Source organism: Orbicella franksi, chromosome 14 (genome assembly GCF_964199315.1).
Source record: "Orbicella franksi chromosome 14, jaOrbFran1.1, whole genome shotgun sequence".
In the NCBI taxonomy this organism is placed as follows: domain Eukaryota; kingdom Metazoa; phylum Cnidaria; class Anthozoa; order Scleractinia; family Merulinidae; genus Orbicella; species Orbicella franksi.
Window position 1 is genome coordinate 21,299,863 of NC_138158.1, and position 16,470 is coordinate 21,316,332.

General features: G+C 40.4%; 2 protein-coding genes across 2 annotated transcripts; both read right to left on the reverse strand.

Annotated features, from left to right (window-relative positions):
* Nucleotides 1–43: 43 nt before the first annotated feature.
* LOC145468312 (uncharacterized) lies at nucleotides 44–3,364 on the reverse strand. The gene is made up of 2 exons (XM_081452011.1): nucleotides 2,921–3,364; nucleotides 44–594 (listed from the first exon to the last, which is right to left on the reverse strand). Exons 1-2 carry the CDS (start codon nucleotides 3,189–3,191, stop codon nucleotides 266–268), a joined length of 600 nt encoding a protein of 199 aa, XP_081308137.1. The 5' UTR covers nucleotides 3,192–3,364; the 3' UTR covers nucleotides 44–265.
* A 7,823-nt stretch (nucleotides 3,365–11,187) lies between these two features.
* On the reverse strand, nucleotides 11,188–13,238 carry LOC145468313 (uncharacterized). The gene is made up of 2 exons (XM_081452012.1): nucleotides 12,802–13,238; nucleotides 11,188–11,788 (listed from the first exon to the last, which is right to left on the reverse strand). Exons 1-2 carry the CDS (start codon nucleotides 13,156–13,158, stop codon nucleotides 11,588–11,590), a joined length of 558 nt encoding a protein of 185 aa, XP_081308138.1. The 5' UTR covers nucleotides 13,159–13,238; the 3' UTR covers nucleotides 11,188–11,587.
* Nucleotides 13,239–16,470: the final 3,232 nt, after the last annotated feature.

Consider the following 16,470-nt stretch of genomic DNA (forward strand, 5'->3'; position numbering starts at 1 on the left):
AGTTGTTGTTCAGTTGTAGTCAGTAAGCTCCACCCACCGCAGTGGTTTTCCAATTTCTAAAATGATAATAATTATTACTAAGTTTAGAGATAAACATTATGTATGTGCTGGGGAGCAATGTTGCTAAAGATAAGCTACATAACAATGAAAAAGATGCTTCAAACTTGCACCGTCACGTCAGTTACCTGGAAGGGACTGCGTTAATCAAATTGATTGGTTAATACAGATAATGACCGCGGTCAATAAAACTCCACATACAGACCTATCAGGAAGATATCGCGTTACCTGTAGCCGTCTTTACTTCCGTACAGTCGCTGAGGCGACCGTGGCCATTTTTGTTGTAAGCAAGAATTCTCACACAGTAGGTTTGATTTCTCTCCAAACCAGCTACTGTGTAATTTGTGGTATTTCTTTCAACCGTCATTGTGACATTATTGCCGTCAAGTACTCCTTGTTGTGTACGGCGTTGGTAAACTATTTTGTATCCAGTCACTTGTTTAGTTGATTGACAAGCATGCAGGATGTCCCAAGAGATTTCGAAGGAGTGCATCTCAATGCTGTAAAGTTTGATGTCTGTAACCAAAGGTGGCGATGCTGAAGTAATAATTAAAATTTACCACATTAAAAGAAATCACCACTCTACGAAAGAGAATTTCAACAACAGTGCAATGCTTAAGTTCATCCCGTCTTTAGCTAGAATTCTTTACCGAGAATTCAGTGTTACATAAGTTAAGTTGAAGAACGACCTCTTGCACATACTTCGATATATATTTCCCCGCGGGAGACCCCCATATAAAAAGGACGGTGGTGCTCATGGGAAAATTTGAGAAGAACCCCTAACAGGTACTAAGATCTTGTTCTGTGGGTGTATGTGTGTTTTTTTCATCCCTTGGAGGAACCAATTCTTAAACAACACATTACCTCCTCTCAAATGTTTTTCGGAATGTTACCTGCAGTTTCCTATCCAATCGAGTTCGCACCTACCGATGTCGCACCCCTGAACACATTATGAACATTATGTTTTGATTTCACCTTCACCTTCAATGGATTAAAGAACGACAAAAAAATAAATGTCGTCGTTTTTGCTCGGTAAGAGAATGATACATTTTAAGCACTTGATCGCTAGTTGATTCGATGTGAGTGCGAACTCGCTTGAGTGCAAAACCTCCAGCCACCGTTTTTCAGCTCAATACCTTATAAAGTAGCGCGAAAACTCCAACTGTGGACCTTTTGAGGCTAAACACCCTAAGCGGTACCAAAAACGCTTTTTTAACCCCCCAAACGTACGACGAACACCCCCGTCATTTATATATAGGAGTACCCCCGCCGGGTATATTTATCCAATGAACAAAATGGAATCTTTTATGGTTTCAAAATTTAGTTCATATCAAGGCAACACTGAAAAAGGTCAAAAATGAGAAAACAAAAAAAACAAAAAAACAAAAAACAGTGGAAAGGGTTCAGAGGTAAATTTAATTCAAGACTGAATAAGGTGGCTCGCAATTCCTGACCAATATTTTTTTATCACTTGGTCCAAATGTCGCTTTCGGTGAAAATGACTCATTGTTTAAAGCCACTAAAATCTTTGCCAGTAGACCAATTTTAATATATTGAAATTCAGCCTAAAACAATAAATTTCAGTAAGAGGCTCTGGGGAATGACCACAGAGTTTGTGGGGTTTATTCCCCAGAGCCTCGTGCTGAGGTCTATTGTGTTAGGCTGAATTTTAATATATCGAAATTGTTCTATTAGGCTTCAACCTCGTTCCCATGGTCTCTCAGGGCCATGAGAACGAGGCTTTTAGATCTGGTTTCCAAATAAACGCTGTTTTCAGCGACGTTTCATCCTCTGAATTTAATTTTCAGTAAGTTTGACAGAAGGTCTTTTGGCACCCTCTTACCATTTCACATGCAAGCACTCCCTACCTGATGCTGTCTGTCTGCTCTTGTCTAAGAGCAGATGAAGAGTTAGAGACTAAAGGTAGTCCCTCTCAAGTTATTTTTAGACTACTCAGGATATGGAAATCCCAACAGAGTCGAGAAAAAGCCAATTCTAGGGAGTTTAATAAACCACGACGGCAACGGCAACGTCGCGGCTAAATAAAAGGTTTAATGAGGAAGACAATGGCTGTACGCGAACGTTATAATTCTTGGTACATTTCTTAGCCGTCTTCTGCAAAATAACAACGTAAAATGACCAAATTCTGCGTTGTCAGGGGAACGTAAGCCACGACGGCCAAATTTTTTAAACTTTTATTTCGAATTTGTCGATGTGTTCTACATTCAGTTTCGTGGTAGTTGTGACAGTGATACACAAAGTAAAAGACTTTAGGGTATCGCGAGATTCTTAGGTAAAATATAAATTCATTTTTTAATCGACGTTGTCCTCGCCGTCGCCGTCGTGCTTTCTTAAGCTCCCTCCTGTGACGCACAGTTTGTTTGCGTGAACAGCGCAAGCGGTTTTACACGGATTGACGTCCTCCACGAAAACTTCCACGTAACGCGCGTGGTAACTTTAGCTGCAGAAGAACTGGGTACCATTCCTTAAAATAACTTGAAATCAAGTCCTATAGGGGAACAATAAGCACTTAATGGCTGGCCCCAAGGGAAACGGTGAGTTTTGTTTCCCCGAGACCCTCAATGCTGAGAGGAACATTGAGTACCTCCCAACTCAAAAACAGAAAAAAAACTTCGAAGAAATCGTTTGCTTGACGCCGGCTGGCTCACAAATTTGCCGTGGTTTCAAGGAGCACGACCTGATCACGTACGAGTCGAAAGTTCAAGTTATTGTTTCCCTAGGGAGTTAGTGAGTTTTGACCCATGATACGTGACACGTCCTCCTCTAATCGGAAAAGGTGTTTGAGTTGGGAGGTATAACAAACTGTCTTACCGTTCATCCTATCTATCTATTATCGCATTACCTTTAAGTATTTCACAGATGGAAGCCCTTCCATTTGACCCTGGCAGATCATTGAAAAGGCCTTGTGTGTTCGGCCTATATCCCTTTACTATTTCTCCCACGTTACCATGACCAGATGGCTCCTCATCTTGCCATTTACTGATCGTCAGCGGCCTCCCATTTACCCACTTCCATTCCTGTCCCATATTTTCCAATCCTATGTACCATTTAGTGGGTGTCGTACGTTTTTGAATCTCTTTATTGATGAACTGCCATTCTTTTTCTGTTTCCATGGTAACTAGGTCACCTCCTTTGTCTGCGCATGTTTTTCGGTTCTCCGTCCATGTTTTGCGTGATTCCGTAAATACGTAACAAGAATCCTCAAAAATTATATTTTCACTTCCTATCAAGAATAGAAGTAGGAGTTCTACTCAGCGCTGTAAACCGGAAATGTGAATGAAGCTGAAGCTTAAGTACATATACTCTCTGAATGGGCCATTTCCAAGTTGCCTTTAGCCTCTGTGTAAAAACGGGTCTTCGAGCAAACCGTTCATATGAAAATTTGTTCCCTCAAGAGGTTCAATTTCATGTAAATCAAACTCCTTTTCTGAATGGCTTTAACAAGGACTGGTTTTGAAACAGAGCCACAAGGTAACTCGGAGATGGCCTGTTGTACGATGTGTATTCAAATTACCTATTCATCGTTTCAACAGTAGAGTGAAAACGTCATCGGTGTTTTCTATCATCTACGTAAGTGTGACGGGAAAATCATAAAACCGATCAAGATGAGAAAGAAGTTCGATAGACTACGGTAAAAATCACTGATCCGGTCAGCAAAATTCGCCATCAATCAAGCACTAACTCTCCCGACCACAGTCTCTCAGACATCGCTGTGAGAGGTCTGAGGAAGAGCACTGGTGTTAGTTTCACACGGAAGCAATTAGAAATGGAAATCATTTGTAGGCTCGCCACTGTGCAACCAGAGGGCCTAAATAATGTTTTCCATTATATAGTTACGGACTTACGGCGCGCGTGCGTCTAGTTTCCGCGCGCTTCGCTTCTGTAGGCTACTTTCAAATGAACAGACGCGCGAACCGAACATTTAAAGGTTTCACTGAGGAAGTGTTATGCCCGAAACGTTTGTGATTTTTCACAAGATGATACTTTGACATTTTTCTATGTGATTAGTTTTCATTGTTATTTTCTTTTGAACTTTTATACTGCTCTTATTAACCGGTCAATAAATCAGGATCGAACGATTATTTCTATTATTTGGACCGCAAAACAGTAATTACTCTACGAGGGAGGCTACGTTATCGACGTAATTCTAAACAAATTAACTGAAGCAACAGGTAGGCCCAGTTCAGACACCGAACTTTTCATGAGCCGAACTTAATTCGAATTTGGGCCGACCCAAATTATCAAAAGTATGCCTGTTGATTCAGGGGTCGAGCTAAAATCGCCGAACTTAATTTAGTTTGAACCAAAACGCATCTAAATATCAGCAATTTTCAGGCAAGGTGTACTTAATTCAACGTATCAGGTTCGGCACATGAAAAGTTAGACGTCTGAATCAAAGCCGTTCCAGAGCTGAAATTTCCGGCTGAGCCAGGCGGGAGAACGGCTGAGCCGTTTCAAATTCAAAACGTCGTTCTTAAATGATTCAGACGCGAACTTTTCGTGTTTTTAATTCAACCTATTAGGCTCGGCTCTAGAAAAGTTCGGCGTCTGAACTGGGTCTTAACAATCTTTATATTTGTTTTAAGTTGTTTAATCTGGATTTCATCCCCGGCTGGAGGACTGGGCAGAGTTACGTCCCTCGACTTACCAATCTCGACAAAGGGAACGTGGCCGTACAACTCAATGCGCATGCACGGCGCCTGTGACCACTTTGTCGGCCAAATACGGACATATCTTGCGTAAACTCGTTCAGCAAAGATGTTCTTTCGGACAGTGTAGCTGTCGTTATTTCCAGTAAAATTCTAAAAAATAAAAAAAAAGTGCTCAAACGACAGTTACGTGACCATATCGCCGGCTCAGGTTTAGACCACATGGAGATCTTGTGTTTTTTAGAAGTTGTCCGCTGAACGAGTACTGGTTTTCGATTGGATCCGCAGGCTCAAGCCAGGTTAATTTATTGTAATCAGGAGCTCCGCTTGGCTAAATCTATAGTACCCTGCTGTTACGTTTCAAGCTTATTGGCTTTTTTGCCATTCCTATATAGTTATGGAACCTACCTTGATACCTGTTAAACCCTGATAAAACTCCCACCGTGACCCATTATTTGACAATTCCACTTTGTATTCTTCGACAAATGAGCTGGAATTTCCTTGAGTTGCCACAGCACAGATGACATAAGTTGAGTTCAGATCTACTTGCGGATATGAAGGCAAACTCAAGTTCCCGCACCAGACGTTGCCGTCATTTAAGCGAACTTTGCCAATCGGTTCGTCTTCGCATGGCGGGGGGCTGAAACCTGTGTTTAGACGCACCAAGAAGGTTCATAATAAAATCAGTATTTAATTTTATGAATTAACTGGCGCAGAAAAACCACACAGGATTGATATGTCTTTATATATCTTGATATATCTTGATATATCGAGCGAATCTTTAAATGACTTAGATTCTCGATGGTATCTTTCTTTTAGAAAGTAAAGGAGCTCAGTCACGGTATTTTGAGTTATTTTGGCTCTGCACAAAAATACCTTTAAATTAAAGGAAAACTGAAAATAATTGTTTACTAAGATAGAAAAACACCAAAGAGATAATAATAAACCATAAAGGAATAAGTAAGGTTAAGAATGGAGAGGATTAACACGGATTACAAACGACGAACTTGAAATATTTAGGGTAAACTTTTCAACCAGGGCAAGAGAACAAATCTAGTTATTGACAGGGTGAAGAACTGACCTTGGAAACTCCGAATTACAAAATTAGCACCATAAGCACCGACTATTTAAGCAGTTTGACTTTTTAACGTAATTAAATATAGATAATGTTTTGATTCAAGTTTATTCATCCCTAATCTTAATTGGCAACACTTTTTCAAGTGGTACTAGGCAGGGATGGAGAACAGTAGGTCTAGAAGGAATAGGTATAAGTGGGAGTAGTATTTTGACCTGAAGTGTGAAAAATCCTCACAAAGTGTGACAGGATCGGGGGGTGGGGGGGGGGGGGGGTTTCTCCCTTACATGGGCTATATAGGTATGTGCGGCCCCAAAGGGTATGGGCTTTTTAGCCGTTTTGGTCATAAATAGGGTATCGATTTTGGCCATTTTTGTCTTAAATAGTATATAGTTTTTGCACTCTAGTCTTGAATTGGAAATGACTTTTAGACGAAGCTACTTTTTCATCATTATCGATGAGACTATCAACAAAAGACCTTTATAGTGCCTTTAACCTCGGTCTGAATAGGGAACTAATCATAGGGCAGGTCTGAAACGGGGTAGTGATTTAAGGATCAGGTCTTAAATAGGGTATCGAAGTTTTGGCCAGGTCATAGATAATATGGTAGGGAAAGTAGCCGAGTTTGTTCGTAAACAGGGTAAGGGTTTTGGGAAGCGGGTAGTACACTCTTACCCAATTTTTCTGAGAGTACCCCCCTCCATTTTCAGTATAGCTTGGTTGGAGAAACCTTTCTCACCTCGTTTCTTACAGATGTACTGCCTCTTGCCAGAACATGAATGTTCAAACCATTCTCCATTCTTAATAAATACGCAGTTTGCCCCTCTCCCATTAACAATGTCAGTTTTACTAAAAATTGAGAAATTATACGGTGTTCCATCGCTCCAATGAAATTCGTCTTCTTTTTCCTTATCATTGAGTCCAATCCAAGCTCTTTCCTTATTATCAAGAAGGAAAGCTGTATTTATGAAGCTATTCTCTGCAATGCTCGTTATTGACACGAGGTCTGAGTTTAAATCCAGGCATTCTTGTCTAGCGTCGTCCCAGTTAACTTCTACTTGAAATGCTTTGTAGCAGTGGCTTCCATATTGAATCCAGTCTGTTGAGCATTCTGTAATTCATGATCAAGAGCAAACAGCAGTTGATTGAGGAAGTAGATACGTGAAGAGGACTTTTTCTCGTGGCCCGTGATTAAGGGGGAGGGGGAAGAGTGGAGCCTTGAAATTATTTCTTCAAGCAGACCAAGGCTTTTCGCAGAATCATTCGAAGTTGAATTGGAAGAGGAGGAAGAATAAAGGATAGAATAATCTAAAAAGCATCCTAAGTAATTTTGTGAACGGCCCTTGAAGGAAAAATAATACTACAAAAAAAAAAAACCGTTGTAGCTCACGTCGATGACTTACTCTCATTCAAATATTAAATTTCTCCCATTTAAAGTTAAGTTTTCTTATCTAGTTCAAATGCGACAGCATAATTATTTAAATAGTCCGCAAGATATTCAAAAATGCAATAACCAAGAGGGCCTAATTAGCACATCATTATTATTGTGTCCGAAAGCGAGATTAGAGAAGTTTAGCTTTGTGTGAATTGAAAGCATGTCGTTCGGGTCACAAGAAAGCGTCTGTTGTCAGAACTAACTTGAGTTCATATTAAGCAGTATAATAATGTAAAGATCAATCAATCAATCATTTTTTTTTTTAATGTGCACTATTTACAGAATTTTAAAATTGACGCCAGTGTTATAAAATAAAAATCGGAAAAGAAATAAATGTTGCATATAGCTATGGAGAAAATTTTAAAAATATGTGCGTGGTAATCAGAGTAACCATTGGCTTTCGAGCTGGTTACCACCATGTGAAGTAGATGCGGAGAGAAAAATACATTACTGAAAATACATTACTGAAAATACATTACCGAAAATAAATTACTGAAAATATATTACTGAAAATACATTACTGAAAATAAATTAATGAAAATATATTACTGAAATACATTACTGAAAATAAATTACTGAAAATACATCACTGAAAATGCATTACTGAAATAAATCTTATACAGTACCTGCACAACCATAGAGTTCCACCCTCATTGATATCCAGTTGTGCCAAGCCACCGGTACAAAACGAATGTAGCGTGCTTTGATTTGTGGGTTTAAGTCATGTGACACAACTGTGGTTTGGTTTTCGTTTCCAGCAAATTCCTAGTCCAGTAAGATGGAGAATGGCAAGTTAAGGTCTAAATGCCGGACATTATCCCCCATAAACTTAAGAAACCTCATCTGGAGAACATCACGACGCTACATCATGATAAAATACCAAAAAAGACGATTAATTTGAGTTATTTAAACATAGTCTTGAGAACGTGACAATTCATTGGGGTCTTTAATAGCTTATAACCGGAAGAAGTTATAGAGCGTTTTCACACACGTGACCAGCAACTTTGCAAGTTTATTGGAACAAAAGAAAGTGTTTACATAGGAAAAGAGTTCAACTCCCACAGAATTGGTTTGGGACACCGATCGTGCGACTAAATGGCCTATAAATTATCTTTCTTCAAGAGATGTAAGTTAACATTTGGCTATTGAGCTATGGCCGGCAGTATAAAGCGAATGTTAAGAAACAGCACATGTGTTGTACGTTTAACCGCTGTGCAATTTTCACCTTGTCCGTGGTCATTCCTTGTTCCCTGCAGTACAAGAAGGTCACTGCATCATTACTGTATTGAAGCTTGTACTTCGTTACCCACTGTTGGTAATTGGTAGAATGCCTTCCCTGTGTCGCTATACGCGTCACTTTGTAGTCATGACTACCCAGATCAACCTGTAACCACTGACGGCTATTGTTTGTGGCTGCCGACCAACCTCCCGCTTTAATTCCATTTTGTTGAAAGTGGAGTCTACTGTGATTGGCAACATGAATATACTGAAAATTTTGTTGTGAGGAAGCTGTAATTTGAGCATCCGAGATTGCCCCGCTTTCCATGCCCAGAGCGTCTTGACACGTTGGAACTTTGTGGCATCGACACAAAAATAAGGTTAATGTAACTAGTCAGTATTGAACTAGCAATATGAACTAGTCAGTATTGAACTAGCAACTAGTCAGTATTGAAAATAACTAAGAATGGCTTTGGCTCGCTTTAATTACTACTCGAAGGCTATTTGATATAGCGCTAGCTTGCTCAATCGTCCCTCGTTCCTAGACTGCGCCAAAGAAAATGAATTAAAATTTAACCCCGCGGAAAAAGTGCCTACTACCCCCTGCCAGATAAGTGCAAGTACTAAGAATTCCCATTGTTTAAGTGCGATTTTAATTGAATGTCGAAAAGTGATTGGTTTTGCACTAACTACGCCACGTGATTGGCTAAATAAAAAACTCGCGCCACTTTTTCATCCAATCAGAAGAGACTGCCAGCAGTCTCTCTTTTCCTCGAAAATCCGTCGGGAAGAACGCAAAATAAGTAAGAGTGTGACTGTGACTGTGAGAGTGACGTGCGAGCGGTGTTGTCGCGAACCGCTAGTACAGCAAAAAAAACTCTAGTAAAAATTCTCGAACTAGTACCTCAAAAATTTAGCACACGTCTTCTCCGGCATTTTGAGAGGAAAAGTGGACCATTAAGTCTTACCTTTTTCCAATGTTATGACATCCACGCATGCGCTCAAAGGTCCATCTGCTACGGTATACGCCATTACCTGTGCACAGTAGTGGGTGTTATGCACAAGGTTTGATACTATCAATGACGTCACGTGAGCATCCACAGTTGACGTGTGTTCCAAGATCTGGTCTGAATTTGTTACGTATACTCTGTATTTCCGGACTATACCATTTCGTTCCTGCATTGGAACCTCGTTCCATGTGATAAATATCGTATCGAATGTTGTTGAAGTGGCTAATATGTTAGCTGGTGGCGCAGAAGGCGCTAAAAGAAATGGCATGGAAAATGCGTTGACACAGTGAATGGTGAGAATATAGCAATAGGCTATTTAATTCAATCAATTAATCAATTGATCGATTGATGAATGCTCAATCGCTCAACATTCTTATGATTAACTTCTTCGTTCACCGCAGTGCTCAATTTCTCTTTTATTTTCTGCTAAGAATGCACTTGCCAGTTTAAGCTTTCAGTTGTGATTGGTCATTTTGACGTTATCCGCTTTGGCGTAATTGGGCAGAGGTTCAGTTGTACTTTGAATTAATTTAGTTTTCCGATAATGATCAACAAAACCCCTCAAAGGTTCTAAAACATTCAAAGGAAATGCGTATGATCAACCATTTTTAAAAACTAGCGTTGAGCACTTTTGAAGACAGTTTAAATTTTGGTAAGGTATGGTATATCATCACCAGTACATTCTAAGTGCCGTTAATTAACAATTATTTCACCAGCGCGCGCTGGATATGAGTTGGCTATAATCATCTCATATGGCGAGAGTGAAATAATTGTTGCATCAAAAACGCACCCAAATTACAGAAAACTAAAATAAAATGAAAACACCCCCAAAAAATCACGCAAACGCTTACCATATTTGTAGAGCGTAGTATAATGGCTCATAACCCATGATGACTAAGCCAATGAAAACTCTTGAATTGCATTATCGAATGATTCAGTTTTTTGTGTGTGTGGGGGACACCTATGCTATCCCACACTATTGTCATCGGCTCATGTCCGTTAATGCAAATTAGTTACAAAGACTGCATTGCTTTCTGCCTCTACGTATCCCACACATGTACCCTTTAGGTCCCTATTTTTTTTTTTTTTTTAATGACCCCGTATTAACCTCATGGACGAGCTACGTTCATACCATCTTCCGCGGTAAATGCACAGACTTCATCACTTTCACTCCCGTAACCTTCTCCAGTTAATGCCCTCACGATCATGCAATACTCCGAATATTTTGCTAATCCAGTAACTTCTATCTCATTTGCCAGGATGCAGACGTTACTTTTTGTTGTTTCACCGCTGAGGCTTGTTACGCTTATCTGGTAACCATCGACTGCATCAGGGAGAAAATATGGCTTCAAGTGTCCCCAGCGTATCCGTAGTGAAGTGGTATTCGGACTGAAAACCCGGACTGTTTGCGCTGCGCCAGTGGAAGGAAAAAGAAGAAAATGATAACTTAATTAGATCCTAAAAGTGGAGACTGCAAAAAATACGCATGCCGTAAATACTCGAATTAGCGCTACCCCTCAAATAAGCGCCCCTTTCAAGTAAGCACCCCGCCAATCGGCTAAATTTAAAATAAGCGCCTCCCCTCGAATAGGCGCCTCCCTTCCCCCTGTTTTATGGGAGAGCACTGAGAGAACAAAGGATGTGTAGTTTTGGTCGTATTCAATCACAAGCAAGTGATTATCGACTCATTCAAGCGCTGCGAATTGACCTTCGCCACGAATGGTAGTGAAGATCTGCTGATTAATTGCTTCAAGGTCAACCAACCTTGTGCAGCAGGCCTAAACCGGCTAAAAAGGATTGTGTTACGCAGTTCTTCAAGAGAGCCAGAATCCTTCTGAGACTTCTGAGGGCCTGACCCATACATATTTTACAAAAAAACCCGGAGAGATCTGACCACGATTTGGAAAAATTAAATAAGCGCCACCTCGATTAAGCGCCCCCCTCGAATACCCCCCACCCCACCCCCCACCCCTCGTCTTCTTCTAAATTTGAAATAAGCGCCCCCGGGCGCTAATTGGAAGATTTACGGTAGTTGGACAAAAGCTGGGATTGATAATGACTGTAGACTTTGATGCCTGGAAAAGCTTTCAAGAAATCGTGTTGCACGGGAAAAGTTACTCATTCAGTTATTTAGTCTTTTCGTGTGCTCAATAGAAGTTTTATATAACTTACATCCAGTTGGCTCTCCGTAAGCTTGGAGAAGTATACAGCTCTCATTCGAAGGCATCAACCACACGCGAATTAACGACGCCGTTATGTTGCCATCTGTAAGGTAATTCACCTTACTAGAGAGAGGGTCGTCATATGTGTTACCCGCAAAAACCTGTCAAATTAAATGACCAGAATTTATATATAGCGCTTCCAAGTTGAAATTTTGCTTTGTATAGTACGGAAAAGAGAAGCTGTAGGCTAACTTAGTTAAATAGGATGTTGTTCGTCATTACATAAGTTGTGTTGGCCGATTCAACTGACAATCGGAAAACAAGGGTATTCAAATCAGTATTAAACTTAGAATAAAATTTAGCACTGGCATAACACATCATTCGAGAATAGCACTTTTAAAAGACATGAAAAATAAGTCCCAAAACGTATCCTAAATGCTATCTTGAAATCGCGGGCTTGAGATATGACTGATTAAAAATTTCGTGAACGTAGCTGTATGAATAAACTGAACAGCTCTCATTTTGGTGCAGTGGCTTGATGCTTCTCTCGCCCTACAAAAAACGTACGACTTAGAAGCTATAATAAAGACTTCTTAATCTTTTTATTTGTTAGTAGAACTTAACAAGCATACTGATGCAAATAATGCGGCGATCTGATTGGCTGAGGTCGAACACTATTAGTCATTGGCTATTGTGCAGTGGTTTTGAGGTCGTCTGCAAACTGGCGACGTTTTCTATATTTAACAATTTGATTTAATTTGAGCTCGGAGAGATTGATGAGGACGCAGCCCGAGTCAACCATTACGCGCGGAAGTCGATGCAAATAATCTACTTTTTTCAGTCTAAATCTACTAGTCCTTTAAAACTTTATCTCAATCCTCTTCACAGACACTTCGAAAACGCAAAGAAACGGCCGTTATTTTGTTAACAAGCGCACACTTCTAGGCTACTCACTATCTACAACAGAATGGATACTCAATAGCGAAACCAGTCAGAGAACGACATTCATGATAGAACTCTAGTAAATTTTTTTTAAGAAGTGAAAGTTCTCCGGCTTTTAGGCCTCACCAACTTTATATCACCTCATAAAAGTCTTGATTGCAACTGATCGTGAACCCACGCATAGTTAAGACGTTCAAACTACAAAGCATCTTGTAGATTCAAGAAAACTTACTGTTATGTTTCCAGATGAGTTATAAAACCTCCACTCACTGCAGTTAGGTGAGACTTCAAACACCTCGATAAGGTACGACGAGACATATTTCGTTTCGTTATCCGCCGTCTGTACGCCTCGAGTTTCAATCGCACATATCTTATACGGGACTGTGAAGTTGAGCTCTAGATAGGACGCGGCTGATTCCCCGAAGCACCATACTGGGGGGTCATCATCTGGGTGGGATCGTTCCCAAGTAGGATCTCCAGGCACCGTGAAAACGACGCCCAGTGGAAGAGAAAAACGTGTGATGTTGTCATTACCAAGTATGATGGGATACGCTCCACAAGAATCTGAAAAAGGCAATGACGTTTGCATTGACGTGTTCAGTACGAAATATTACTACGTGGCTTGTGTTTGTAGCCAAGATAATGGACCATTCATTATTTATGCCTCGGGGTGGGGGTGTCTGGTGGGGGGGAGGGGGGGGGCTGGAAAGATTCATTACAAACAACAACAAAACGTTCCCCTTCCAACAAAACAGAAATATTATGACCCCTATAGCACACCGTGCTAAAAATACATCCCCCCCCCCCACTCTCCCCCCTTCCCCACTCACACTTCGATACCGGCAAGCACGTCATAATATCAAAAAATATTTTGACGATGGACCTTTAGAAGTAGATGATGGCGATGCTATCTCCTCTTTTCCTACAAAATTTGTGGTGGAAAGGGGCCTTATTACAGGGCAAGAAAAATGATAAGGTGCGACGGATGGCAGAAAGAGTGGCATATACTCATCCATTAGGTAAATATGGCAACTGGAGTAATTTTCCTCTCCAGCTGAACCTAGGAAACTTTTTATATTCCTTATTAATGAGCACTGTGTAATAAGCATCTCTTAGATCAACTAATGCCCTGTAGCAATTCTTTTTCACGAGCATATTAGTAGATTGCAGAGTTTTCATCTTGAAATGATACTGCACGTGTTCATTAAGGTTCTTTAGAGTTTAACAGGAGCCTATAAGTGCCGTCCTTCTTAGGGCGGATGGACATAATAGAAACATATTCCCCTTCACAGTAGGTAGTTTCTTGAGTAACTCCTTTATATATATATATATATATATATATATATATATATATATATATATATATATATATATATAAATTTTACAATTTCACTCTGAGTAATGTGTTGTTCCTGAAGGGAAAAGCATATTTCCCTTGGAATAGCATCTTGCTGTGGAAACTCAACAGCAATTTCGATTTTCTAGTGAGTGATACTATCAAGAATAAAAAGGGTCAGAAGTAATACTCTGCCAGTGTGATGAAATTTCTTTCAGTCATCCTGCAATACAGTCATTAGACATATATGGGGTCAGGCAAATGGTCCACTACTTGTGATGACCTTTTTTCTAACTGGGTTGACTTCTGTAAAGTCCTATACCTGCTTTGGTAAATCATTCCCAAACAACTGATCTGTGATTAGGATGAATGAGGAGCATTAAATGCTAATAATCATTATGTGAGTCAGGCTTTGTTAACTCTTTACGCCTTTGATTAAGCTCAGTGTTAGCATTAGCCAACAAAGCAAAGGCATCTGTAGCCTCTTGAAGCAGCTCACTTCCAACAGGTGGAGGTACTATTTGCTCTATGAGCTTGTCAATCATGCACATACCTTTGAACAAGGACGTTTGTACCTTTTGCATTTTAACGTCTGGCGGACGTACTGATGGGCTCAAATTATCCCATGCAGCCTGGTTTACACATAATTTTGTCAGGCTTTCACATATCTCAGGGCGATGATATTTGTTCATCTTTTCCGGGAGTTTTTCCTCTGTCTTTCATTAATGTATTGATGACGCTTGCCAGTTCTGATTCCACATTCGGATCAGTAAGCACTTTGCTTTTACCCTCATTAGAGGGAGGACAGGACGTGTCAAGCAACTGTCCGACGGATGCGTCCAGATCTATACACTTCTGGCTTTTGCCATAAGCCTCTTCCCACTTCTACTTCGTGGTGGGGGGGAGGGGGTGGGGTGGGGGGGGGGAGAAGTGGGGCTTGCCCTCGTATTAAATGATATCTTCCTCTTGAATTTCCTCGTCATAAATGAAATGTAGGCTGTGTAGGTATAGGTAGGGGATATGAGATGTAGGCTGTGTATGTATATGAAGGTAATTAATGAGATGTGGGCTGTGTAGGGATATGTGGGAAATTAATGAGATGTAGGCTGTATAGGTATATGTGGGGGATTAATGAGAAGTGGGCTGTGTAGGTATACGTGGGGGAATAATGGGATGTAGGCTGTGTTTAATAAGATGTAGGCTGTGTAGGTATATGTGAGGGAATAAAGAGATGTAGGCTGTGAAGGTATATATGGGGGAATAATGAGATGTGTGCTGGGCAGGTATATGTGGGGAAATTAATGAGATGTCGACTGTGTAGGTAGATGTGTCACCCTCATTAAATAAAGTCTTTCACTTCACTTCACTTCATGTGGGGGATAAATGAGATGAAGGCGGTGTAGTATATGTGGGGGGTTAATGAGAGGTAGGCTTTGTAGGTATATGTGGGGGATTAATGAAACGTAGGCTGCGTAGGTATATGTGGGGGATTAATGAGAAGTGGGCTGTGTAGCTATATGAGGGGATTAATAAGATGCATGTCCTGAGGGGATATTGAGGGGGTATTTAGGGTGGGATGGTTTAGGAAGAATAATTGATTATATATAATGGCCAGGAGGTATTGTATTAAGAGAGATTAAGAGCAATGTGTATATTGCGGTGGAGTAAACTAGCCGCCCAACCATCCGGGTGGTGTCGCACTTATAAAGCGAAAGAACAAAAAGCACAGACGTTATAGCCAAAGTGGACAAACGAGGTTCTGACACGGGCTGGATTTGACTATTCAAGAAGGCGGACATGCCTAAATTGAAGGTTATAATATGTTAATTTGCCAAACATACTTTATATGCACGCTTATGCTCTACAACGGCTATGTAATTTATGCTATACATACAGTTATATAATATGTGCGTTCACCTTTTGTATTTTAATTAAGTTTCAGTAGCCGGATTAAGCCTTGATTCATGAGGTTCGTTTAAGGTTCTCTCTGCCATTTAATATTACATGTTGCAGCGAATTCGACGACAACGTATACTGCCTACGAATGCCTACGATCGAGCGAAAACAACTTTCGTTGCCTCGCCGTCGAAAGCATTACAATTTTAAGTGTTATTCCAGCAGATATCATTGTCTCCGCGCGCAACATTTAGATTTGAGGTCAATTAAGTAGCTAGATCCCCGAAGACTGGAAGTTGTGGACAGAAAAATATTGTAATCATTACTTGGTTTGAAGCAAGAAAACCCCGAGTTTCAACTCGCCATGTTCAAGCACGATTGATGACGATGGCCTTTAAGTGTTCAGAGCCGTAAGCTATACTGAGGAAGAAGATGCAAACGTTTGGCGCGTAGTTATGGGGATGATGAAAAGCTATTGCATCGGCGAACAAACCTCCTAACCGAAACGTTTGACAACTTAATCGAGTTAAAACTAGAGAGCTGCAATTTACGTGATTGTTTACGATTTTTACACGATACCCTCAACTGCGTTCGATTGGTCTTGGGGTAAAACATGAGCAAAGCACAAAGCAGCCCCTTTGAATGAAAGACCTCTGTTAAAGAAATGTA